Genomic DNA, 25,895 nt, shown 5'->3' on the forward strand with positions numbered 1-25,895 from the left:
GTAATATCCTTGTCATGTAAATGGTATATCAAAATAGTGCATATCATCAATAACACAAAAGACTTTTGATCCTCCAAAATTTCAACCTATCCCATTCTCTCTTCTTCATCTCTCCCTGGAAATTAACTATAAGCAGCAGTAGCATATTGCATTGCACTTATCCAAAACTGTAACTATAGTTTCAGTCACTTCATACTCATACCTAAGTTGATAACACTAATTAGGATCAAAATATCATGAACAAACATGTCAGTTGTGTTAAAAACCTATGACTATAATTCTGCTTTTGACCACCAAAGGGTTAAACGTTAGCTACAAAGGGAATTTCAACCGGGGGGGCCAAGCATCTGACTGGGGGCCAGGCCCCCACCCCGGCACCCCCGTAGCGAAGCCACTGACTTAATATGAGCCCGGCAGACTGAAAATCATCCTACACGCAACACACAAAGACGAGGTTGTTTTATTGTGGGTCGCAGCAGAGAATGAGACGGCATTGGACTCACAGAAAAAGGTTTATAGGATACGTGTATGCATGTATGTATGTATGTATATATTTGTACACTTGTTATTTTCACTTTTGAGATGCTTGCAGTTTTCCTCCATGTATCGGTTACTTTCAGCGAGCCCCAGAAGCGCTCTAGAATAAACCAGTACTTGAGTTAACAGTTTACTTATAAGTTCCTCCCGCTCGCATGACATTCGAATTTCCATGGACAACAGCATCGATGACCTTTCTTTTCGCGACGCCAGTTTATGACGTCAGGCGATATCCAGTCTTACCCTTGAGCAAGCCAGATTGGTCACGTGATGATCCTCTGGTTGTCATGTGATTTCACCCTTCATATACTAGAAGGAAAAATAAAAAGAAAATATCTGTAACTTGGAAAACAAATGATTCTAAACGACAATTCAGCTAAGTTTATATTATATAAATGAAAATAAAATGATGACCAGAGCAATGAAAAGGATTATTACATGCAAGCTATTGCTTCTTATAGCTTCTGATGTGTGAATATGCATGTTATAGCCACATGTTTCTCCTTAACAACCAACACTTTCATAGTTCAGCGTCTTTGTATACGTTACCAGCTTTGGTATTCAAGTCATATATTTTTTTGCATCTTGCCCTAACATATAATTCTCTCTCTCTCTCTCAACTTTGATACCGGAAGCGTTTTATGCCATTGCCGGGAAAAATCCATTGAAAATGTGCCTGGTTGTTGGTTGACTTGTGGGTTGCAGCTGAGCGTTTGGAAGAAAGAGAAAGAGAAGTAACTGAAGCTGGAGGGCCTCGACGAGGTAATCCTTATGCCACCGGTGTGAACCCTTTCATCAGATATCGTTATTGTGTAGTCAGCATGGCTACCTTTTTTCTTTTCTGCAAAAGAAAACTAACAAGATGTCTTTGTCTGTCCGCCCTCAGATCTGAACAACTACTGAGGCTAGAGGGATGTATATTGGTATGTTGATTTTCCACCCTCCAATCGTGAAACATACCAAATTGCAGCCCTCTAGCCTCAGTAGTTTTCATCTTATTTCAGGTTAAAGTTAGCCATGATCGTGCATCTAGCAACGCTACAGGACAGGCCACCACCGGGCCGTGGCTGAAATTTTCTTGGGCCGTGACTCATACAGCATTATACCAGACCCCCGAAAGATATATCTATTTTTGGTGGCCTTGATTATACGCTGTACAGAAAACTCGATTGCGCCGAAGAAACCGGCTTATTTTTTTACTTGTTTTTATTGTTTACTAAACCGGCAGTGATTGGAATTTATTTCCCCCATTCATTACCATTTCCTGGGTCTATGGTTGTCCATCTTCAACAGCTCTAATCCGTTGCCACACTACATGTGCAGGTGCCAAATGAAAAGTCGCAGTGGCTTACAGCGACTCATCCTGCTGGAAGGGGTTTGGCTCCTCTACCAAATCTTCTGCAGGAACCTGGGTCACAAAGCAATAGAAATCTCAGAACGCAATAAACTGTTAGTAAATGAATGACCCATAATAATAAAGGAATGATAAAAAAAGGAAAAATTTGGTATTTTCAAAGAGAAAAGTACATTTTGAAAATCAAATAATAGATGAAGCTCGAGGTGCATTTTGAACCGAAGCAAGAGAAATAAAAAAAAATACTGATAGTCATAATCTACATAATTTCAGCTCATAGCCACATACACATACAGTACAATCCAACACAGGACATTCTTAAACAAAATAAAAAAAATATTTACGACGAAATGTGAAACAATATTTAAACGTAGAATTTTCCATCCATGTGTGAAAGCAAGAAGAAGAGAGGAGTTACCGCGGAGCGATAAATAAATTCCCATCTAAAACCGTCTCCTGCCGTAGTTGACGTCGTTGAGGCTATTTGAAGCATCGTGACGCTTGAAAAGCCCCTTTGAGATCAAGAGTTTGCGATCCTTTCTTCGTTAGGGCTAAAGGAAACTGGTAGGCCTTTGCCAAAGACAGCCACAAATTGAGCCTAGTTTACAATGCTCGGGGAATGAGGGAGAGTACCTCGGTTCTCATGTGCGTAGATGCGTACGCGCAGCCGCACATACGTACACATATATTACAGCTGCGAACCCGACATCGTACCCGCATGGTACAGCACGGTATTTCTTGGTAATGAATCGGGATGGGTATGGACTGGACTGAGGAGCACACATGCGCATGCTTGTCTTTCTCTCTTTTCATTTTGCGGCCGTCGTCCAACGCATCAGGGTAATTTTCCCAATTGCGGGAAAATAGCCTTCTCTTTTATTTTTCGTTGTCTGCACGCAGAATTTACTGTTTGTCCCTCTGTAATTCTCGGATCTGGTCGTCCGGTGTTGTGCCTTTATTGTATAAACCGCGAATGGTGGGAATCATAACCATAACTCTCTCCAGGCAGTTAAGGACTTCAGTATTATTTCCCAGAATAAATAATGTATCTGATTTTCTCTGAGAATGAGAGAGATAGAAAGAAAACTAAAGTACTCTCTCTCTCTCTCTCTCTCTCTCTCTCTCTCTCTCTCTCTCTCTCTCTCTCTCTCAAAGGGTAGCAAAGGTAATCTGGTTAACCTAGACATACTAAATGTTTTCACAAAATATACTAAACATTCTTTTGTTAGTTTATGAATAATCTTGCCTACAGATTAACAGAGAATGACGTTCAGAAGAAAACTGCCACTCGTGTATTAACATGCACAGTCAGCATACTATTGTACATGAAAGTATGAGCGCTGTGGTTTAGTACCATCGATCAGTTGACTGATTCTGATAAACCAACTGGTTCCACGACGAACCATTATCACGCGTATTTGAACGTATCTGAAGGAATAGTCTAGGAAGCAGAACAGTCAAATAAAGGCTCTTAAAGCAACATCAAAGAGGAAATTGTACCAAATGGTTAACATACAGAAGTGAATCAACCCAACTACCTTATAGTTGCAAAGGAGGAATCTTTTAGACTGAGGCTTACCCCAGATGGGATCTACAACGATGCGGGTGGAAGTCAATAGAATCAGATCCCCTATGGACCGAGCTTTAGGCCCACAATAGGAGTAGGCTTAACACATTTTTGTTCTATAGACTCATGCACGTCTTTGTGTGTATGTGTGAACGTTCCATGATACTCTACTCAGCACCTACAGGGACTAGATTCGATTCCTTGGATGAGAGAAACGGTTTAGGAAAGTTACACTAAATAGCACTGGGCTTCTATTGTTATGAGCATTGAACTACTTCATGGTATTTAGTCGACCTAAGTGGGTCGCAACCACGGGAGGGGAAGGCTTATCGGGAAATAGTGGCCGAGATCTTGAACGGTAGAACATTCTAAAACTGCCTTTTGTGAGAAAAAATATATATATATATATATATATATATATATATATATATATATATATATATATATATATATATATATATATATATATATATATATGACTATTTATCACATCACCGTGATTCATATACAATCAGAAAGCTACAAACGTCCTTTAATATCAATTCGCTCTACCTCCGGAAATAATATATTTTCATATATGTTACCGAAGGGAATTTTTAGTTGATAATAAGTCCACCGTCCCGTGGGGTCGACCAGCGACGGACGAGGACTCAGGACTACAGGGACGCACTAACCCAGTCGGCCACTGGGTTAGTGCGTCCCTGTAGTTCTGAGTCCTCGTCCGTCGCTGGTTCGACCTCTCGGAACGGTGGACTTATTATCAACTAAAAATTCCCCTTCGGTAACATATATGAAAAATATATTATTTCCGAGGTAGAGCGAATTGGATATTAAAGGACGTTTGTAGCTTTCTGATTATATATATATATATATATATATATATATATATATATATATATATTATAAAAGGACCTCATTCAAACTGGATGGTATCTAATGGAGTTTTTTATTCCAAAGGTTACAAGCTTTCTGGGACAAACAGTCCACATTATCAAGTATCCGTACGGATACTTGATAATATGGACTGTTTGTCTAAGAAAGCTTGTAACTTTTGAATAAAAACTCCATTAGATACCATCCAGTTTGAATGAGGTCCTTTTAGTAATTCTACTAATGCACAGAACAATTGTGTATGTGATAGAGTTAATATATATATATATATATATATATATATATATATATATATATATATATATATATATATATATATATATATATATATATATATATATATATATATATATATATATATATATATATATATATATATATAACTTGAGATTTCTGTAAAGCTAAGTCGGACAACAGTTTGACGGTTTATTTTTACTGAATCACTGGTGCTTAAAAGAACAAACTCTATTGCCTGACTCTGAATGTGTACTTAATTATGATGATAATGGAAAAAATCTTACTCAAAGTCAACTCAAGGAAAATCTGATTGCTTCTACTTATGAATGTTCAATATGCCATCTTTTCTAGTCTACGATTTTAAATTCATCATTATTCTTATATATTGCCGACGTAATTTCTCGTCCGTATTTGTAAATTTACGCTAAATATAATTCTACTGGGATGTACTAGGTCAGTTACAGTCAAACAAATCCTCAGCAGGCTTCTTCTTTCAGAGCAGCATGAACAGACGGCTGAGAACGCGCTGCGCAAAGGGTCAATGAGTATTTGAACTCGACCATTGATTATTTGCTGTTTGTGCAAAATATTTGCAACCGCTGCATCGATTACTTTTGCTGTATTGCAGTTAGAGTGCCTGAAGTAGAACGGGGTAGGAAAATCGCATATAGGTAAAATGACAAGAACAAAAACTATTTTAAAAATGCAGGAACTTGATCACGATCGGCCTATAGTGTAGGGACGTGATAAAAAATTACTCTTGCAAGGTTGTTCAAGCTGTAGACCTAGATAAAAAATAGCTTTAGAACGAATAGAGGAGATAAAAAGATTATGTATGTTGTAAATGAAGTGCATGCAGAAAATAGGATCAAAGATAAGTGCTCATGCACTTGATAAAAGAAAAGAAAGAGCGGGGTAATTTGATAAGAGTGCATTAAAAGCAGAGACTAAATGACGTAAAAAAGAAAAATAAACAGTTGTGTGTAAACATGGGCTAGATAAAAGTGAGTTAATGAGACAGACAATAAATCTCAGCAGATATTGTAGTGAAAAATTATATATTCTAGGGAAATGATGTGCTAAGGAAAGACTTCAATCAATTTTGTTTTGGCAAGATAGAAGCTTTAAAAAAGAATAATAAACGAAAAATGGTCAAATATTCCAAATTAAATGACTTAAAATTTTTGGCAAGTTTTATAGCTGTGACATATAGGATTAAGATTTCGGCAAACAATGATGTAAATGAAGCTTGATATATATAGCTGCAATTTTAGGAAAGTTTGGTTTTTTAAAAAATGTCGTTAGAAGGAATTTTTTAAAAATGTCGTTAGAAAGAATATTACATCTGCTATAAGCTACAGCAGTAACACGGACGAACAGGCATGATCGTATAACACTGGAGGATGAATTTTATTCCTACGTTTCTCCTATCGCTTATAAGTAGTGCAAATGTTTCTTTCGTTATATAAATGATGCAATTGTCGCTTTCGTTGTACAGATATTGCAATGGCCCATCTCGTTTCGTCCATAGATGGTGCCGCCAGTTCATAGCACTGAGCTTAATGTGTCACTTAACTGAGCTTTCGTTGAGTTGCGACAAAATTGCTACGATAACTACCTTACAGTTAACAATTCTCAATGAAGTTGTAATTCTTTGCCGTCCAATGAATTTTCAGTTAAACTGTACTGAAGCTTTCTCTCTTTCTCCCTCTCTCTGACATGCCTCGACGAGGTAATCCATCTCTCCCAGCCTCTGTTGTTAGGTGGCTGATCTTGAGATATCCGCCATCTAGATATATGCACATTAATCCACCTTATGTAACGACGAAATGGATTTAATTTTATCGTGATCGGAAGCCTCAGATTTATATAATCACCTTTGTGCTCGGCGGTTAATCGTCTCATATATATATATATATATATATATATATATATATATATATATATATATATATATATATATATATATATATATGTATATATATATATATATATGTATGTATATATATATATATATATATATATATATATATATATATATATATATATATATATATATATATATATATATATATATATATATATATATATATATATATATATATATATATATATATATACTGACGTGTTCGTCGCATATCTGGTCAATATTTGGACGAGTGACTGACCACGCACGATTGATTGATTTATGACTACTAAAACTGGAGTCACAACACAACACACGAAGCCTGAAACCGCTTGTATCCGAGTGAAATTAACGACCTCCTTCCTGAAGATAGGAAATATGCTTTGGAGAGCGAAAGGAATTCATGCCGTCATGAAGATTCTTCTTCTTGAGATGGCTGAAGAGTGTAATAACCTCAGCGGAAATTCCTTGTATTGAGCCAAAACAAACTGAGGGAACCAAACACCGAATAAGAGACTTGTATATTATCGAAATCGAACTCCTGACTCGCATTACTGTGGAAATAACGAGAGCTATATTCAAGCCCTTGTCCCTTAAAATGGATAGTTTAAAACACGTGGCGTTTGCGTCCTGTCTTTGTAGATGCCTGATAATTAAATGTGTACTGATTTCTCTCGTTATATGCACACATTTACATCAACACGTTGTAAGTTATTGCTCTAGGTTGTAGTATCAGAGATAAAGTATGTAGTTTCCTTCTCTCTCTCACACACACACACACACACACACACACATATATATATATATATATATATATATATATATATATATATATATATATATACATATACATATATATGTTAACTTTATCACATACACAATTGTTCTGTGCATTAGTTGAATTACTAAAAGGACCTCATTCAAACTGGATGGTATCTAATGGAGTATTTATTCAGAAAAAGTTACAAGCTTTCTTGGACAAACAGTCCACATTAAGATACCATCCAGTTTGAAAGAGGTCCTTTTAGTAATACATATATATGTATATATACACATACATATATACTACTGTATATGTATACCAGCATTTTATAAATTATTGCTATGTGTTGTAATATCAGATAAAGTGCATATGGGATAATTTCTCTCTCTCTCTCTCTCTCTCTCTCTCTCTCTCTTGCATAATAAAGGCCTTGAAAATTGCCTGCTAAACTCTTAAAACGTTAAGACATTGCACTCACTGTACCGTGGACATGGCCCCAAATTTGGGAACTTGGCCAGTTTTTCATATCACTCAGTCAACTGCGGCCTGGCTCCAAGCCCAGGTCATTCTTAGAGAAGTTGTTACGCGCTGGGATCTCGTCAATATGTTTTAACCCACGAATCTATATCTGTAGATCTAGTAATATTTTGAGACATTTGTTTTGATTCATTCAGGCAATATTCCTTTCATTGGAGTTACACAAACACGAAAAAACCGTAACAGCAATCCATATCAGCGTAGTTTCTTAGCAACACCGTTAAACTTCTAGCTAACCAAAATCGAGGCTGAAATAAACCAGAGGACGCTTTTAATCTGGCAGCACTAATTCACTGATGGGCGGGACACCCTCCTGCAAGCCATCCCTTAATTTAAAATGTCGCGGTTTCAGATCTCGCTCAAGGAGATAGACTATTTCAAATAGCTACTTCCCAGGCGTCTTCTCAGGCCCCGATGACTCATGTCTGGGAACGGGAGCGGCCTGTCTGAGCCCCTTCAACAGAAGGCCAAGGGCCAATTCTATCACGATTTAAACAAGGCTGTAGATTTGTTTGTTCACGTCAGGATGGTGGACTGGATTTTGCTTGCTGTGGGAAAGTGCCTTGTGGACATTTACGAAGCATTGTGGTTCTAGATGGTGTTAACCGTGCGGTTCTGTGCCCGTCTCTTTGATATAGGGTTGCTAGCCCCATGCTCTTGGTTTTTCACCCTGAATATGACCTAGCCACAGTCTTCTAACCATCAGGTGCATAAATAACTGGTTAGGTCGATAGGGGCACAATTTATCTCACGAGATTTTATCAGTTTGTATTTTACCTTTAGTCTTTTTAATGCCGCATTCCTAAATGATCATCTAAAGTAACCATCATTGTCTTCACCAAAACTCTTGAATTCCTTAACGGACAATCTGTTTAAAATTAAGAATGACCGAGATTAATTATGATGTCTGTGCCTATCTCGGCATCTTCACTCTAAAAAAAGGCAAAATGTTCTTATTATACATGACAGATCAGTTTTCATAAAACCAAAAACAACAACCATTTTTTCTGCAATCCGTGCACATTCATACACGAAGCACCCGCGAGGTCATGAAATTGCCAAGAAGTAAAGGAAGTTACAGTCTCATGAATACACCAATTGTAATTCAGGCAAAATGGTTCAGTCTCCTTGACCCATTTTTTTTTTTTTTTTTTTGCAAAAATCCGTTTAACCGGAACGATAATTACAGAACTTCAGGCAAATGAGAAAATAATAGTCCGGTTCAAGTAGCTTACTGAATCAAACGAATCAAACAGTTAACTCAGTTAAAACAAACGATCATCGGTCTAAAAACATAGTGGAGGAGAATAAAATAATGAACAGTCGCTAACGATACTTGCAGGAAGTGACGCACAGAAAGAGATATCTTGCGCCAGTTCATTGAGGTCCCACGCATCCTATGAGGGCAGCAGAGGATATATATTAATGTACTTTATCAGACAGACTTGCTGAGTTAGTGTCCTTCAGCAATCTTAATTCAGTGTCTGAGCTAATGTCAGTGCTGTGGAAAGTCAATAAAATTATATGCCCATTTCATGTGTTAGTTATTTAAGTAGCATCCTCTCTCTCTCTCTCTCTCTCTCTCTCTCTCTCTCTCTCTCTAAACGAAACAATAATGTAGTACGCGAAATATAATGAGTTGCCACACCCCCTCTTATTTCTCATTATTTCAGAAACTACCCAACCTATTATGCTAAGGGGTTAAGAACACCTATATTTTTTCTAAGAATAATATTAATACCCTACATAATAGTGTTCATCCACATAAATGCTTGTCGTTTAGTACATTAGCCAACTTGAAATTAAACTGCGTTTAGACTTCCTACCGTCTAGCCTAGAGCCAGCATCTCTATATAAGACCTTGTATATATCTACAGTATATAGGCTGAAGGCACCTCAGTCCAAGCTTCAGGACGGTACGTAACGTCCTTAGGGTTGTGGCTTGATTATTCGACCCTGTCCTTCACAGGAGGCGTAAGCAGTACAGTGTACAAAATACTTTAGGTAAAGTAAGTTACTCGTCACGTCCGTTTTGGGATTGTCACCAAGGGGTGAACGACAGCCAATATGTAAGCCTTCTTGCTGGTAGTCTAACAGTCTAATGAATTTCAAGGTGGTAGGCGATAATAAGATTCATAGGAGCATAATATTGCTTAATATACTAGGGAATGTATATACCAGGTTTTGATTAAAAAAAAAACATTAGTAACAGAATAGTTACTATGGAAAGAACCGTGTGGTTTAAAACAGGGCAAAGGTTGTTTGTATCAGATGTTTGTTGTAGAGCAGTTCTGTAAAAAGTTTGAACGTAAAAGGAAAATACGTGTAATAAAAGATCAGTTTTAAAGAGTAAATGGGAGAGTGACTATATATATACATATATATATAATATATATATGTATATATATATATATATATATATATATATATATATATATATATATATACACACACACACACATCATGAAGGAAGTACCGTAATAGGGAAAGGCATCCTCACCCTTTAACAGTTTATTTTCAATGCCGACGTTTCGTAATTCCACGTCGCATTTTGTCTTGAATGTGTTGTTTAGTTTTAAATGTTTTTGCTTCATATCACCATAAATTAATTTGAGTTATTAATGTTCGCAAATTATATTTTATAGCCTCGAAAATGCGACTTGGAATTTGTTGCGAAACGTCGGTATTGAAAATAAACTGTTAAAGGATGAGGATCCTTTCCCTATTACTTCCTTCATGATGTATACTTTGTGCCTCAGCTCCAGCCATATATATATATATATATATATATATATATATATATATATATATATATATATATATATATATATATACACACACACACACACACACACACACACACACATATATATATATATATATATATATATATATATATATATATATATATATACTTATATATATACATATACTTATGTATATATTTATTATATATACATATATAACAGTGGAGAATCCTACCAGATAAACCGAGAAGAGAGAATTTGTAATATGCACAGCCATATTATTATTATTATTATTATTATTATTATTATTATTATTATTATTATTATTATTATTATTATATTGACGATGAGATGACCGAGGCCTAGTGGAAATGAGAAATATTGGCGGGGGAGGAAGAATTGATTAGGCCCAGTTAACCGTGAGGGAAGCGATAGGCTTAGGTTTAGAGAAGCCTCACAGGTCGTGAAATTGTAAAGAGTCAGAGAGAACGATGATTTTCAGGCCGTTATTCTATGGAAACAGTTGTATGGAACGCCGTGGAAAATGTCATGGTGCATAATGGATGGGCGATCGAACAAGAAAGAAAAGTGATACCGTTGACTCGATGCGAACAATACGGGACTGTAGATCAGAGCCGGAAGAATCTATGCTGGCTTGAGTCTATTTTCATCCAAAACTGAAATTTTGATGAACCGCCGTACGTCAGTGGGAAGACATTAGGAAAATATATAGCAAAAAATTACTACGAGGCCATGTCCTTAACTAGTTAAATGGTATGAATCTAAATGTTACAACCATCTTCATTGTAGTTCGTCTGGCTTCGTCGTCGGCGTGAATATTTAACCGGGATTCAAGAGGGGCAAGAGCAAGACCGTGATAAATTTCTTAAGGATGCTAACATGTGACTGTTTGTAAGTGCGTTTGTGTATGTGTGGTGCAGTAATGAAATGTGTGCGTGAGAATCGACACCGGAGGGGCGCGTATGCGCGCTATACAGCTGGCAACTGTGAGCGTCCCTTCCTCCGTCACTTCGAGTAGTCGTGAGCAAGTCGCCGCACCACCAACACCTCCGCTTCTTATCTTGTGTTGAAAGCACGCCAGTGACAAAAAATGGCCAAGATCTTAGGAAAATACAAGCTCGAGACATCCGAGAACTTCGATGAGTTCATGAAGGCTCTGGGTAAGTGCAAGGTCCCTGCGGACATGACGTACTTGCAGAGATTAGTGTTGTTTACTGGTGTAACGTTGGGAGCGGCACAATCGATATACACGGAGGGTTCGGAACGCCGCGTGACAGATGCCTTTCCCTCCTCGTGAAAACGTGCGCCAGCAACAGATTATGCCGGGACGAGAATTATATATTTAGGCCTATGCCGTTTAATGTCAGAGTATCGTATTGCTGTCTCATAATTCTGTTCTTTATAAATAGTTTAATCAGTATTTTTGTGTTTTTGCCAATTAGGCATAGGCTAAAAAGCACAGCAAGAAATTATGCCGGGACGAGAATGATTTATTTAGACCTATTCCGGCTAATGTATTTCTGCCTCCCAAGCCAGTTCCGTATGAGTATTAGGGTTGTTAAGTTAACGTTTTGGTACTTAAGCCAGGTACAGAAGCACAGCAGTTTGCTGAAGAGGATGAAAGTCACTTAGCCTAGGCCTATTCCATTTAATGACAAAGGGTATTTCTAACTAGCAACCGAAAAACTGGAGAAAAAGTTAAGTTAGAAGGAAATCGCCGCTGCTACTAAAATCTACCAGTCAAAGCCTTGGTCAAGGTATCTCATTTCTTGAGTTTTTATATAAATAATACTAGCTGACCAATTTGGCGCTGCCCGGTATAACTGAATGACAACCTATAAACTTTCTCTCTCGCCTCCCTACCACCCCCTCTACTCTCTCGCCCACTTCCCCTCCCTTTCACCCAGTCATCCCCTTCGCAACCCCCACCTCCTTTGGTGCCATTGGTGTTTTGCCCACACAGTATTCTTTTCCAGATGGTAAGTCACATGTATACCGAAATAGGTATGATAAATTCGTAAAGTTACTTAGTCTACGGGCATAACCAGCCCCGTTTCACGGGCAGAGCCAGAACAACCCCACCCCCTTTGGTGCCCTTTGGTGCTAGTGATGTCTCATCCCCCACAGTACTGCTTTTTAGATAGTAAGTCATATTTATACCAAGTGTGGTTGAAATTGCTCAATGCGTTTCAAGAGTTATTCGGCACATACATAGATCCATTTATACAAGTAGATTGTTGAATTAACAGTTTTTTACTTTGGCCAATTACAGAAGCACAGCAATGGCTGAACGGGACGAGAATGTTAATTTAGCCTTATTCCATGTAATGTGAGAGTATCGTATATCTCTCGAGCAAGTTCCACATGAATATCATTGTTAAATTGGCAGTTTTGTGCTTTAACCAGCTACAGAAGCACAGCCTTAGGAAGAAGAGAATTGACTATGGTGTGAGTTTTCAGCCGGTTGTAGGTCTATTTTCTGATATTGCAAGCTTCGAGATATGAATTTATATCAAGAGTTTCGTGCACGTTGTAACAACAGTTAGTACGTGCCTAGGCCAGTAACATATACTGTCCACATTCGGGTCGTTTCGGCCGTAAGCACGTTTACGTGCAAAATGGGTGCCGTGTTTAGTACCAGCCCCTTGGGGATGTACGTAAAACATGAAATAATAATGGTAAATACCATAAACATAACGTCTTACATTGTTTTGGATGTTACGGCCGAAACGACCAGGACCGTACTGTCCATAAGAAGTTAGTTACATGCTAGGCTTATTCTCATTTTCGGTATCCGTATGCGCCTATTTTTCCGGAAAGCTCGTGTTAAGGTTTTTGCATTAGAAGGAATGAACTAATGTTATTAATAACCTGTAATTATTTACTGTCGATTCAAAGAGACGAAAACTCCCTTGATCGTCACCAGAACAAATTGTCGTGTAGCCCCCTGCTAGTCTTGGGCACTTTTAGTTGAAGGGGCTGCGGTTTAAGGGAACTACAGGTAAATCAGGAATTGTTTTTACCCACACTGCAATGCTGTGTACAGATATTTTTTTAGGCCACCTGAAGTCATTAACTACAGTACTTAACTTACATAAATCAGTGGAGTCTGCATTTTTTAAGAATATAGATTCTTTTACTAAAATGGGACAGAAGGCTTTTAGAAAGTCACTAGTTATCCCAGGAACTTGAGAATAATCTACATAAAAAAATACTTATTCTAGAAAATAATCATAATAAGCTTACTGGAGAGCGCAGTTATCAAAGTTTTTCTTGACAAATAGAATACATTATATACTGTTCATTATATAGGCGTACACTGAGGTGATAAGTGTAATACTATCACACAGATTTTTCGATAACAGTAATTCTCTCTCTCTCGTCTTGATTAAACAATACTGTGATCGTGCCGTATACACGTATAAAGACTGCATTTTCTAGTGCCTGGTACCATTCTCATCCCAAGGTTGTGATGTCAACAGCCTAAGTACAGTAGTTTCTCACTCACTTTTAGCGCTCCAGTCTCAAGTTATAGAAATTTTGTTACCACCAGGTATATGTATTAGGTGGTACCGAAAATAGGCCTATCATTAATAAATGCTGTTCGTTACTTTTTAATGTGACTGGTATAGGTAGACTCAGTTCTGTAAGGGTCATGCTAACGAATCAACTACAAGTGATATTTCGCCTCAGGTTCCAAGTAGCCTACCAAGCTACAGGTAATTCTTGTCAAGAACAAAGAAAAAGCAGCTTTGAAATTATTCTTCCCTGATGATGATTATCTGGCTACATGCGTAGTCATATTGTGGTATATATATATATATATATATATATATATATATATATATATATATATATATATATATATATATATATATATATATATATATATATATATATATATATATATATATATATATATATATATATATATATATATATATATATATATATATATATAATTTATAGTGTGTGTAGACCTCGTTTTAATGGAGCTTTAAATTTTTTCGGTTTTCGGTGTTGTCCTGGTTGTTTCAATCGTTTTTGGATTGTGAGTATTATTTTGAGACCATGATTGCCACAGCGATAACGGTTGGTTAACGTGACTGTTGACGTTTTAGGAGAGAAAATTCCTAGGTACTTGTTGGCCCTTGACACAAAAAAAAAAAGAAAAAAAAATAAAGCGGTGGATTTTTCCGTTTACCAACTAATGTCCCTGTAGCATTTGCAGGTCTATATCGAATGTATTTGGGGATGTGCTTACTTCACTTTCACTTTTTTGGTTTTATGTACAGCCCTCCACAGGGATAATTACCTCTCTGGCGGGCCTAATTACGTTTTCAAAATAAGGTGCTGCTTATATTTTATGATTGTCTTTGTGTTTTCTCGCCAGTATCGTAACTCCTGCAGAATAGGAGAGCCTTTAGTTCCGTTTTAAATTTGCATTCTTCTTGTATGCTCTTCACTTCAGAGGGTATTTTGTTGTATAGTGTTGGTGCTCAGTGTACAAATGCTCTCTCGCCTGACTTACAATTTATTTGTTCTAGATTTATTTGTTCTAGGTTCAAATAGTCTTATATGCTTCACTTGCATGTCTGGTTACAATATTATTCATTTCGGATCTAAAGAAGCTTAAGCAGTTTCTCAGATATGTTGGTTCATCATATTTTAGTGCTTTAAAGACTCTTAGTAGTATTTTATATTCTATTCTAGCTTATACTAGGAGCCAATGTAGCTCAATTAGTGCTGCGGTTGTTTTACCATGGGAACGTAGACCTTTTATTGACCTGGCGACTCTATTTTGTACTTGCAATTTTCTTAGTAGGTTGTTAGGGAGACCGTAGTATATAACGTTGCAGTAGTCAAGCCTCGAAAGTACTTGGTTGGAAAATGCTTTTTTCAGAGTATCTTCGTTTAGGTATTTTCTAATAAATACAATATTTCAAATATGACAGCTACAGGTTTTTGTAATATGCAATATAATATATGGTTCATCGACAATTTATCAATAAATACTCCTAATCTCCTCACTGCTGCTACAATATTTATTATTGACGAACCAATAGTTATTCTTTTGAAGTGTTCAGATTTTCGTAGTGCACTGTCGGATCCAAACAGCATACACTCAGTTTTGTCTTCATTAAGTTTCTTTCTTCGCCGACATCCATTTTTCGATATCTTTCACTATTGCACCAATATTATTGCATCAGTTTTATGAATGGTGTCTTCTGCCATTTCGACAGGAAAATAGAATTGGGTATCACCATGACAATAATAAAAGAGGCTATGGTAGCCGTATGCCAACCAGATCACGCGTACTAATCGAAATACCAGCAGTATTGCTGGCATGGTTGCATATTAATGCCTATCTGTATTACGAAACCCTCACTTGCGCACCAGATTAGTTATGCCGAACTAAAGATGAATGAATATTTTTTCCGTTGTAAGGTAATTTTTTTTTTTTTTTTTTGTGAAATGTTATGGGGGGGGCGGTGTTTGTGCGATATGACATCTCCTTGTTTCAAAAATATGTTTTTTTCCGTATGAAGGTTGTTTAGTTATCTAAATATTCCTGTTTCTAAGTTTTCTAGGAAAACGGCTTAACGTTTTTCAAGAGACCATTATGAAAATTAAATACAGCCTAATCTCGCCCTTTAGCAGAATTTGATCAACGTTGACTTGAAGTTACAAAAAATTAACAAATAGTTTTATCCTACCATTCATGTTGACATATTTAATCGTGTACATTTTACAAATTATATATTTCAATGTTAATATTTTTCTGTAGTTACCCATATAAGGTTTTATCAGTATATATCTGTTTATTATCCTCGATTTTATAAACCGTCTAATACCATGAACTCGAACAATGATCAATGGAACTGTATAGGCGACCTCTTGAAATTCGAAGCATAGTTTTGTAGCGGTAAATTCCAGTTTAGTGGTGGTCGAATTATTAATCCCATTGTCTTCTTGTCCTTGTTTCGATTTCATGTTTGGGAAAATTAATAACGTAAAGATTAAAATTTGGGACGATAATTTTGCATGGTTGAATGGGTGATTGTGAAACCCAACGCATGGGGGTTGAATGGGTAACGTCGGTTGTATTCAACCCATTCATTGCATGCAGTCTTGAGTTAGTTTAGCGCGCTGCAGCACCGGTGGGTGGGGTTACAGCCGCATGGGGTGAGTGGATATTACGATGTAGTCTAGGGGTTTGAAGAAATGCCAGCTTGCTATTGGCTGGCGGCGGAGGCGCGGTCTCGTACGATGCCGATGGCGCAGCTGCGGCGTTTTCCACCTTGGAGGAATGATCATTACTTCCTCCCTACCCTTCGCAGCCCCCAACCCCACCCCTGGCGGAAGACTGCCGGCACACGTGGTCATGAGAATTGTGGCGTCTCGTTTGTTCCAGCCAGAGTGCTGTTTTTTTTTTTTATCGTGGGATATTCTTAAGTTTTTGTTTTTTGGTTTTAGATTTTGTATGGAAAGTAATCACATAATTTTTTGTAGTTGATTCATTTAAAAGGTGAACTGGGAAATGCACGCAGCCATAGACTAGAGGCTTTAAACTTTTCCTCAACATATTTGCTCAGATATCTGATAAGTTCGTTGAACAATGATGTGGATTCAGCGAATGTCTGGCGCCTGAAATAAGATTGTCATCATGAAACCTCAGCAGTATTATCGTTTATTGATTATGGAAGACTTGACAGAGGGTTTTTAAACATCGGCCGATGATATTGTTCTAGCAAGTATTAACCCCCTCCCCGCCGAATATTTGTTTCACATTTTTTGCTGTAGTCTTATGAAGAGTCGTTATCCTGTATGTGACTGTTTATTGAAGTGATGGTTATCTCGAAGATTTCCCTGTGTTCGAGAATCTTTTAACCTTACCAATAATTAGTGTCATGCTGTAGGTGCTTTTTGACTTGATTAGTCACCACAAGGTCATTTTTTTGTAGTGCCTTGGTGTCATTTTCCTTAAGTAGCTGAGCTTTTATGTGAAGTCGTCTGTAATCAATATGAAAAGATTAACAAAGGAAAAATATGGAAATGGAAATGGAAATTATGCCGAATGAGAACCTGGTATATGCTGTGATACGTCTAACAAAACGTAGACTAAGGTCAGTCAAAGTTCACACAAAATTGAAACGATGAGAAAGCTGATCGACAAAAAATGGGTGGGTGTGTCTTAGACTTAGAAAAAAAGGGCATACGCAAAACGGGAATATATTAGGTATTAAAGGATAGAGCAGTAAAAAAAGCTATAAATACTGTGAGTATACATTGAAGTAAATAAGGAAGCTGGGGAAAGGGATTTGAAGATAGCGGAGGAATGGATGACAAAATCTTAAATACAAAAGAAGAATTAATGATTCAGGGAGATTTCAACGTACATTTAGGGTTCTTACGATACCAGGAGGAAAACGAAACGGGGAGAGATTATTGTAGATCATTAACGGGCATGGATAAATCTTACTATTGTAAGAAAATGTATATAATAGACGTAGTAAATAAAATGTAATTATACTGATAATGATAGCAATATTTTTGTAGATTGGTAAGCTTAAGGCTTTGTCAAATGGGTGGAGCTATATAATTTAAGGATATAAATTACTTCTGTATGTAAATGAAGCAGTAGCCGAGAGATAGGGAGAGAAGACAACAATAGGACTTCCCCTCGATTTGGGACCACCTTGACGTGGTGAGGGGGCTCTTGAACCCAAGGAATCTGTTCCCGGGCTTGAGTCAAAGTGTCTCATAGACCATTATATATTTCTTTGAATTAATTTTTGTGGAATTTTCCGCTTGTGCTAAAATTTATTGGGTATGATAAACAGGAAAAAATATAACTGGGATTGGGTTTATATCCGAAGCAAAATAATGGGAACTGTGGCAGGACCATCAGCTGCCCGATAATGTTCGGACCTGAGACATCAGGCGGAGCTATTCTTTAGGACAGGACCACGGATTCCAGGGGCGTCCGGTTCTGGGGATAGGACTCTCGGCATTCTATCCGGTATGCCCATAACACGATTAGAGTGGGATGATAGTATTCTCGTAATACCTTCGGTCCTAGCAGACAGGTTTGGCTTACACTTGGGCCACTATAATCATATTGTGCCATCCCCTGTGGGGTAGGGTAGGGACGCGGACATTTGGGAGTCAGTTCTCACTTGTGCCATTGGTGGAAGAATAAACCCCATGAAAGGTTGATGATATCTTATTAAGGTTTTCAGGTTTATTATTATTTTTTTTACCCCTCTCATATCTTTGTCTAGCATTTATAAGAATTCGAGTACCCTTGGACCCTCTGATGGTGCTGATTGAAATTTCTCCAAATGTTGACGACGTCTTGAAACATAAATTGACAAAAAGCAGTAATAACAAATATCCTGATCGCCCTCCTGACTTCCCCTCCCCTGGACCCTCTATTCTTGCTTCATTGATGACGACTTCAAGCAAGGACACGGACTTCACTAAGAAATCTTCATCCAAAATTAAATCCTCAACACAGCCAGGTTGTATGAAAAATTTGAGAATGCTCCATATCGAAGACTTATCAGTCTGTTGTGATTATGAAATTATCTCGAAAGCTATAAAATCATTTGGAACTGTTGTAGAAATCAGGATGAACTTTGATGCTGAATGTAAATGGGAAGCGTGGATAACTTTATTGATAATGAATATAAATGGGAAGCGTGGGTTACCTTTAGTAGCCATGATGAGCCTCTAAAGACTAGTAGTGTGATAAGTGCCATACAAATAGGTGAAGCTACAGTACGAGGAGCCTTAAAAAGTTCCCAAAGACATGGACGTTTATGTGCCATCTAAATGGGCTCAGGGTAAACCAGAGAAAATGCAGAAATAAGGACTCCTAAACCTCCTATGTGGGTGGTAGCTTCAGCCAAGGAGGAAAATTATAACTACTGTAAGTTTTGCAGGTTTCTTCAGAAAAAGGTGGGAGGAATAAAGAGTGGTGGTATTTCTTGTTTTGGGAACAACACCGTTCGTATTCATGACAAATCCACAACCCAAGCATGTATGCTGACCTGTTTGGACATCAAAAATGATGAAATGATTACGAAAGTCAAGCCCCGCTTAACCCTCAGTTATGGGAGAGGGGTACGATTTGATAAAGACCTTTATGACATGACAGAAGAAGAAATTTTAGAAATGAGTCCAACTTCAGTTTGGAGGGTGAAAAAGGCAGCTATTGCCAACATGATCATTTTAACCTTTGTAGACTGAAGTACCTTCTCATGTCATATTTGAAAATGAAATTGAAAATGAAAGAGTGCGAGTACGTCCTTTCCAGCAAAGACCAATGCAGTGCTATCATTGCTTTGAGTTTGGCCACCCATCAAAACACTGCAAAAATGCCAAAATTTGTATAAACTGCTCTGGTGTCCATCATGATGATGAATGTAATAGAAAAGCAAAATGTGTTAATTGTCAACTGGAACATAAATCCAGTAATAAAAATTGTGAAATTTACAAATCTGAACTGTCTGCACTAAATAAATCCAATGCAGAGCATGTAAGTATCGGTTTTGCAAAAAGACAATTAGGACAACAACCTAGGAGCTATGCTCAAGTTCTTAAGCCACAACCCCTATCTACCACCCTCTAATGTAGTAGGTGCATCAACCCCTCTGGTAGTGGCCCAGCCATCTGGGTCAGATGCTCGGCCTGTTGAGGCTAGAGGACAAGCCTCCAAGGAGGATAAGATTGCACTTAACCCTGCCACCTTGGAATTGTCTCAGGCAGAGTCTCTGCCTGATTTACTGGAGACTGAGGAGCAAAAGCAACCAAAGAGGAGACGTTCCCCCTCATCATCATCTCCAGTTAAACATGCATCACTTAGTAATAGACACGAAGTACTAAGCTCGATGCAAGAACCCCAGCCTGAATTTAAACAAACTAACAAGAAAGGGAAACAAAATGACACCAATAAATCAACAGAATAAACTAAACCTGTCGAGGCCAGTCCTTTCCAAGTCATCTCTTAATAATACTCATAAACTAAAGAGAGTAAATGAGAAGGCTCCATTCAAATGGCCTTCCACCAAGCCCAAAAAATAGTTTTCGGGTCAATACTACATTGGAACTGTAGAGGTCTTGAGCTCGGAGTGAAGAGCTGAAGGTACTGCTCCATGACCATCCCAGGTATTGTCTCTCCGGGAAACTAAGCTTGGAAGCACATAAGGTAATCCTGGATTAAATTACAGCATATATAATTCTCCACCAATCGGAGATAGAGCTAAGGGAGGTGCAGCAATTATTGCGCATAAGTTGTTGCAGAGCTAAGGGAGGTGCAGCAATTATTGCGGATAAGTTGTTGCAACACTCCTTACTATAAGTTAATACTCATCTCCAAGCTGTAGCAGTAACTTTCATTTTAGACAAGCAAATTACAGTTTGCTCCGTCTATCTTCTCCTGATTTGGATTTCACCTATAATTATATTCATTTACTGATCAATCAGCTTCCTACTCCTTTCCTCTTCCTTGGTGATTTTAATGCTCACAACCCCATATGGGGTGGGAACGCGACAGATGACTTCCATAACATCTACTCCAATACTTTTTCGGCAGTCGATCTGAGCTTTTGCTCATCTAGTGTTCACATTGATTATGAATGGTCAGCAAATGAATATCCAAATGGGAGTGACCAGTTCCCAGTTCATGTAAAAACGGTTAAGAATCAGCCCTCTGAGTCACCTCCCAAATGGAAGGTAGATGAAGCAGACTGGAAGAAATTAGTAAGTCTGCTCTCATGGACAAGAATGCAAAATCATTTCCATCCATCTCGGAGGCATATAATTACTTTAGTGACACCACCATCAACAGTGCAATTGCCTCTATTCCAACAACAAAAGGGAAGCCTTCCAGATCAGCAGTTCCTTGGTGGAACAAAACCTCCAGTAGTATGAGAAAGATCGCTAGAAAATGCTACAAAAAGTATGAGGAGTGGAACTGCCCAAGTCAAAGTTATTTACCAACGTGCTGTGGCCAAGGAAAATTAATATTTTAAAAAAGCAAAAAGAGTGTCTGGATTTACTAAAATAATGGCATTAGCTCAAAAACACTATCCAAAATGATTTGGAAGAAAATTAAAAAGCTAAACGGCAAGTTTGTCCCTGAACCTCTTTCTACCCGTAAGATGAATAGGTCACAGGGTCGCAGAAAAATAAGAACATTTCTCGAGAATATCAAGTAGTGAGAATTATTCTCTAGAATTCCAAAACGTTAGAAGTGCCCAGATTTCTCTCGATTTAAGTGAAAATAATTTTGAACCACATAATGCAAAATTTACACTGCAGGAACTCAAAGGTGCCTTGCAGAATACCAAACCATCAGCCCCTGGTGAAGATAAAATACTGTATGAGATGCTGAAACATCTCCCAGAAAAGTCAAAGAAATTTCTTTTAGATATAATAAATGAAATCTGGGAAACTGGTAGTATTCCCAAGAGCTGGAAATTATCATTAATCCTCCCTGTGCAGAAACCAAATAAGGATCCTTCCTTACCCAACAGCTACAGGCAAAAGCTCTCACCAGTTGTGTTTGTAAGCTGATGGAAAAGATGATTAACACCAGACTTGTATGGCACTTAGAAACATAAATTGTTTTCTCCATTCCAGTTTGGCTTTCGGAGAAGTAGATCTACTCTAGATCCCCTGCTCAGGCTCGCAAACCAAATACAACAAGGTTTTGCTAAACAGTGCCAAACAATAGGAGCTTTCTTTGATTTGGAAAAGGCATATGACACCACATGGCGTTATGGTATTATAAAAAAAAGTCGTAAGATGAGCATTAAAGGAAAAATGATCAGATTTATAAGTTCGTTTTTATCAGATATATAAAGGTAAGAGTTGGGAATCATGTATCACTCCCTTTCTTACAAGAAGAGGGAGTTCCTCAGGGTAGTGTCCTTAGTGTCACCCTCGTTGCTATTAATGGAGTATTAGAAAAAATATCATCACCAGTAAAAGGCTCTTTATTTTTAGATGATTCGGCTCTGTACTGCACAGGATATGATGTAGCATCTACCAGCAGGTTCATGCAAAGAGCCATCGATAAAGTAAGCAAGAGTTTCGATTTTCCGAATCTAAAACTGTCGCTGTTTGATTCTGCAGACGCCGAACTAAGGAAACCATTCCAACTCTTACCTTAAGTGGAATTATTTTACCTTACTCTACTGTAGTAAAATTTTTAGGAATGGTCTTTGATGAAAAGCTCATTTGGAATAATCATATTCACCAGTTAAAAGTGAAAGTGAAGAGATCACTAAATATTTTAAAAGCATCTAATTTTAATTGGGGTGCTGATAAGAAATCGTTGTTAAGGCTCTATAATGCAGTATGTTTAAGTTAGACTGTGGCTGCCAAGTATACTCTTCTGCTTCAAAGATTAAATTAAAGGAATTGGACGCTGTGCATAATATGGGGCTAAGGATATGTACTGGAGCTTTTAGAACTTCACCCATTAAAAGTATTTATGTAGACTCCCATTAGCTACCACTGGACTTAAGGCGACACAAGCTAGGTCTGAGCCACACCATGCGGCTGAAAAGCTCGAAGGAGAATCTTACATTTGAGATCTTAAAACAGTGTGACCCAAGTCTTTTTGGATCTAGATCTTCAATACCATTTCAAATCAGACAGCTGGGTGAACTGGAGGATGAAAGTATAAAAACGCAGATTCTACAAGTGAAGCATCCTGCTATCCCTCCAAGGTTTATTCCAGCAGTAGATGTCTGCATTAAAGGGACAGAGGAAAGATCGTCCGGAAGAAGTAGTCAGAAACAAGTTTTTGGAGCATGATGAGAGGCATATAAATGACAAAAAAATCGATACTGACGGATCAGAATCGGAAGATGGAGTAGGATGTGCAGTGGTGTGTGAGGGGGAATCGTATATAAAAAAGTCATCAGACTCCTCATCCATATTCACTGCTGAAGCAACAGCCATAGTTGATGCTTTAAATCTTGCATCAGATAAATTTAAATCCACAGTAATATATAGTGACTCAAGGAGTGTTTTAGAAGCCCTAAAGAAGTTTAACCCTACCCATCCCTTAATTCAAAAGGCTCAGGAATGGCTTTTTTATCTTTCAATTCGCCACAGATCGGTAGTTTTGTTGGATTCCTGGGCACACTGGTCTAGAAGGGAACGAAGTGGCTGATAGTAAAGCAAATGATGCTGCAAGATGTGATTTCTTAACTAATAAGTTGCCACATTTAGATATACGTCCAGTTATCAGACGGTACATTCGTACAAATTGACAGCAGAGGTGGACTTCCCCCATTTTATCCACAGACAGGAATTACAGAAACATTAGAAAGTATCGGTTTTTGGAGTTCGGGTTTTAATCGTAACAGAAGATTTGAGATCATCCTAACAAGGCTTACGATTGGCCATACCCGCTTCACTCATAGCTATATTTCAGAGGGAGCCAGTACCCCAATTTGTGCTCACTGTGGTGGTCAGCTATCCGGTGAGCACATGCTGGTGCGTTGTCCTAAGTTTAATCCCCTTAGGGCAAAGTACTTACTAACTGGGAAGACTATTTTAGAAATTTTAAATGATGACATTGAGGTAGATAACCTCATGGGTTATCTGAAAGAATCTGGTTATTTTAATGAGATATGATTTCAGTACATTTAATAAAGTTTTTAGTGATCTTTATTCTTTCACTAAATATATATTTTAAATATAAAAGGTTATACTTGTTTTTTGTTAGGTCTATCATTCCTCATTATTTACGTTCATATTTTAACACTGAATTTTACTAGTATGTCATCATTCACCTATTCATTATCAGTCATATCATTAATCTATATATTTCACTCCATTACGGCGCTGAATAATTCTGATGGGTTCGGGCGCTTGGTCTTCAAGACCTAACTTAACTAATCAGTCAGTCAACAATAGGACTTCGTGTAGATAAAGAATACTCATTGGCGACTGTATATAAGCGACGGTGCAGGACGTCCACAAAAGTAAGATATATTGCAAATGATACAAAAACCAAAGTGAAAATAAGGAACGTTAGTGAGGTGTTCAGGAGATTTAGTTTTGGAAATAAAGGTACGTTAGTGAGGTGTTCAGGAGATTTAGTTTTGGAAATAAAGGTGAGAAAAGTATTCTAGAATATAAAGCATGTCTTGGAGGAAATGGAAGGCAAAAATATAAAATATACCAAAGATTAATTATAGAGATTAGAAATGTTCAAGAAACGAGTAATATATACCATGTTCTGTTGATAGGAAAAGTTACGAATACCGTACTGCAGTGATCAGCATCAGTGAGACAGAAAAAGGCTCAAAAGTTAGAAACGGGGTAGCGAGGAAATGCCGCAGTAAGTGTTCCTTAAGGGGAGAGAGAGGTTGTTCTTAAAATGTTCAGTAGAATAAGAGTGGAAGAACAGTTTAAGAGAATAAAAAGGGAAAATTTGTTGAAATGTTAAGAGGATGTGAAAAAGAAATGAAAAGATGTAGGAACTAGATGAAGGATTGTTATAGATGAAAGAATATTCCGGAGGTTGAAGAATAAAAAAAAAATAGAAAAGGGAGAGTAAAAACTGGAAGGAAGAGGTTTGCAGTGGGAATTGTTGAAATCTACAGGCAATGGAAAGCAGAAAGATGATAATAGGTATTAGCATTTTACTCTTAACTGATCTAGAGCAAATTGCCTACCCTTGAAAAATAAACAGCAGCATGTTGGATGACACATTGCTTGAGAGGCCTTGGGGGGGATAACAGACGAGGATGTTAACCGCTTCATATTGCAAGGCAAGGAGCTAAACGAAAAAGGTGATCAAGAGCGCGTCAATATCCGTGTTCAGAAAGTTAGAAACATGGCAGGAGGGGTTTTCTTTACAGAAGAAAGAATAGAAAAGAAGGACGTCGTATCGGGCAGAACGCGGAAGAGAGAAACGACTACAAAAACTCAAATTCGAGGACCAAGGAGGTAAGGAGGTGCCGATGCAAAGGCAATACCTCCAAGCAGAACTTACTCCCTCCGGAACTGTAAGCGGGTATCGGTAGTGCATGGGTCTGTGAACGGTGCCAAAGTTTTTGGCGGTTCATTCTCTTGTTTGAACTGGTTAAAGTTGGTTGACGCTGTCGGATAAGCTGTATTTATGTGAGATTACTTGATTGTTGGTGCGTATGTGTGAGTAATTTTTAGTCAGATGATGCGCATAAAAGATGAAACAAGAAGCTGTAAATGCAGCATGTTACATATATTCAGAAAATATGGTTTCGTATTGACTGATGTCAACTGATATTTGCGATTTTGTATTGGGCATGAGAGAAGAAGAGAGC

At 37.7% G+C, this 25,895-nt stretch overlaps 1 protein-coding gene across 1 annotated transcript in view; it reads left to right on the plus strand.

The window, feature by feature from the left end:
- The first annotated feature begins 10,984 nt into the window (after positions 1–10,984).
- Positions 10,985–25,895, plus strand: part of fabp (fatty acid binding protein) — a 33,523-nt gene continuing 18,612 nt past the window's right edge. Inside the window, exon 1 of the mRNA XM_067118369.1 lies at positions 10,985–11,720. Coding sequence (XP_066974470.1) covers positions 11,651–11,720 — 70 coding nt within the window. The 5' untranslated portion in view covers positions 10,985–11,650. The remainder of the gene's footprint in view (positions 11,721–25,895) is intronic.

The sequence above is a fragment of the Macrobrachium rosenbergii genome, chromosome 16 (genome assembly GCF_040412425.1).
Source record: "Macrobrachium rosenbergii isolate ZJJX-2024 chromosome 16, ASM4041242v1, whole genome shotgun sequence".
In the NCBI taxonomy this organism is placed as follows: domain Eukaryota; kingdom Metazoa; phylum Arthropoda; class Malacostraca; order Decapoda; family Palaemonidae; genus Macrobrachium; species Macrobrachium rosenbergii.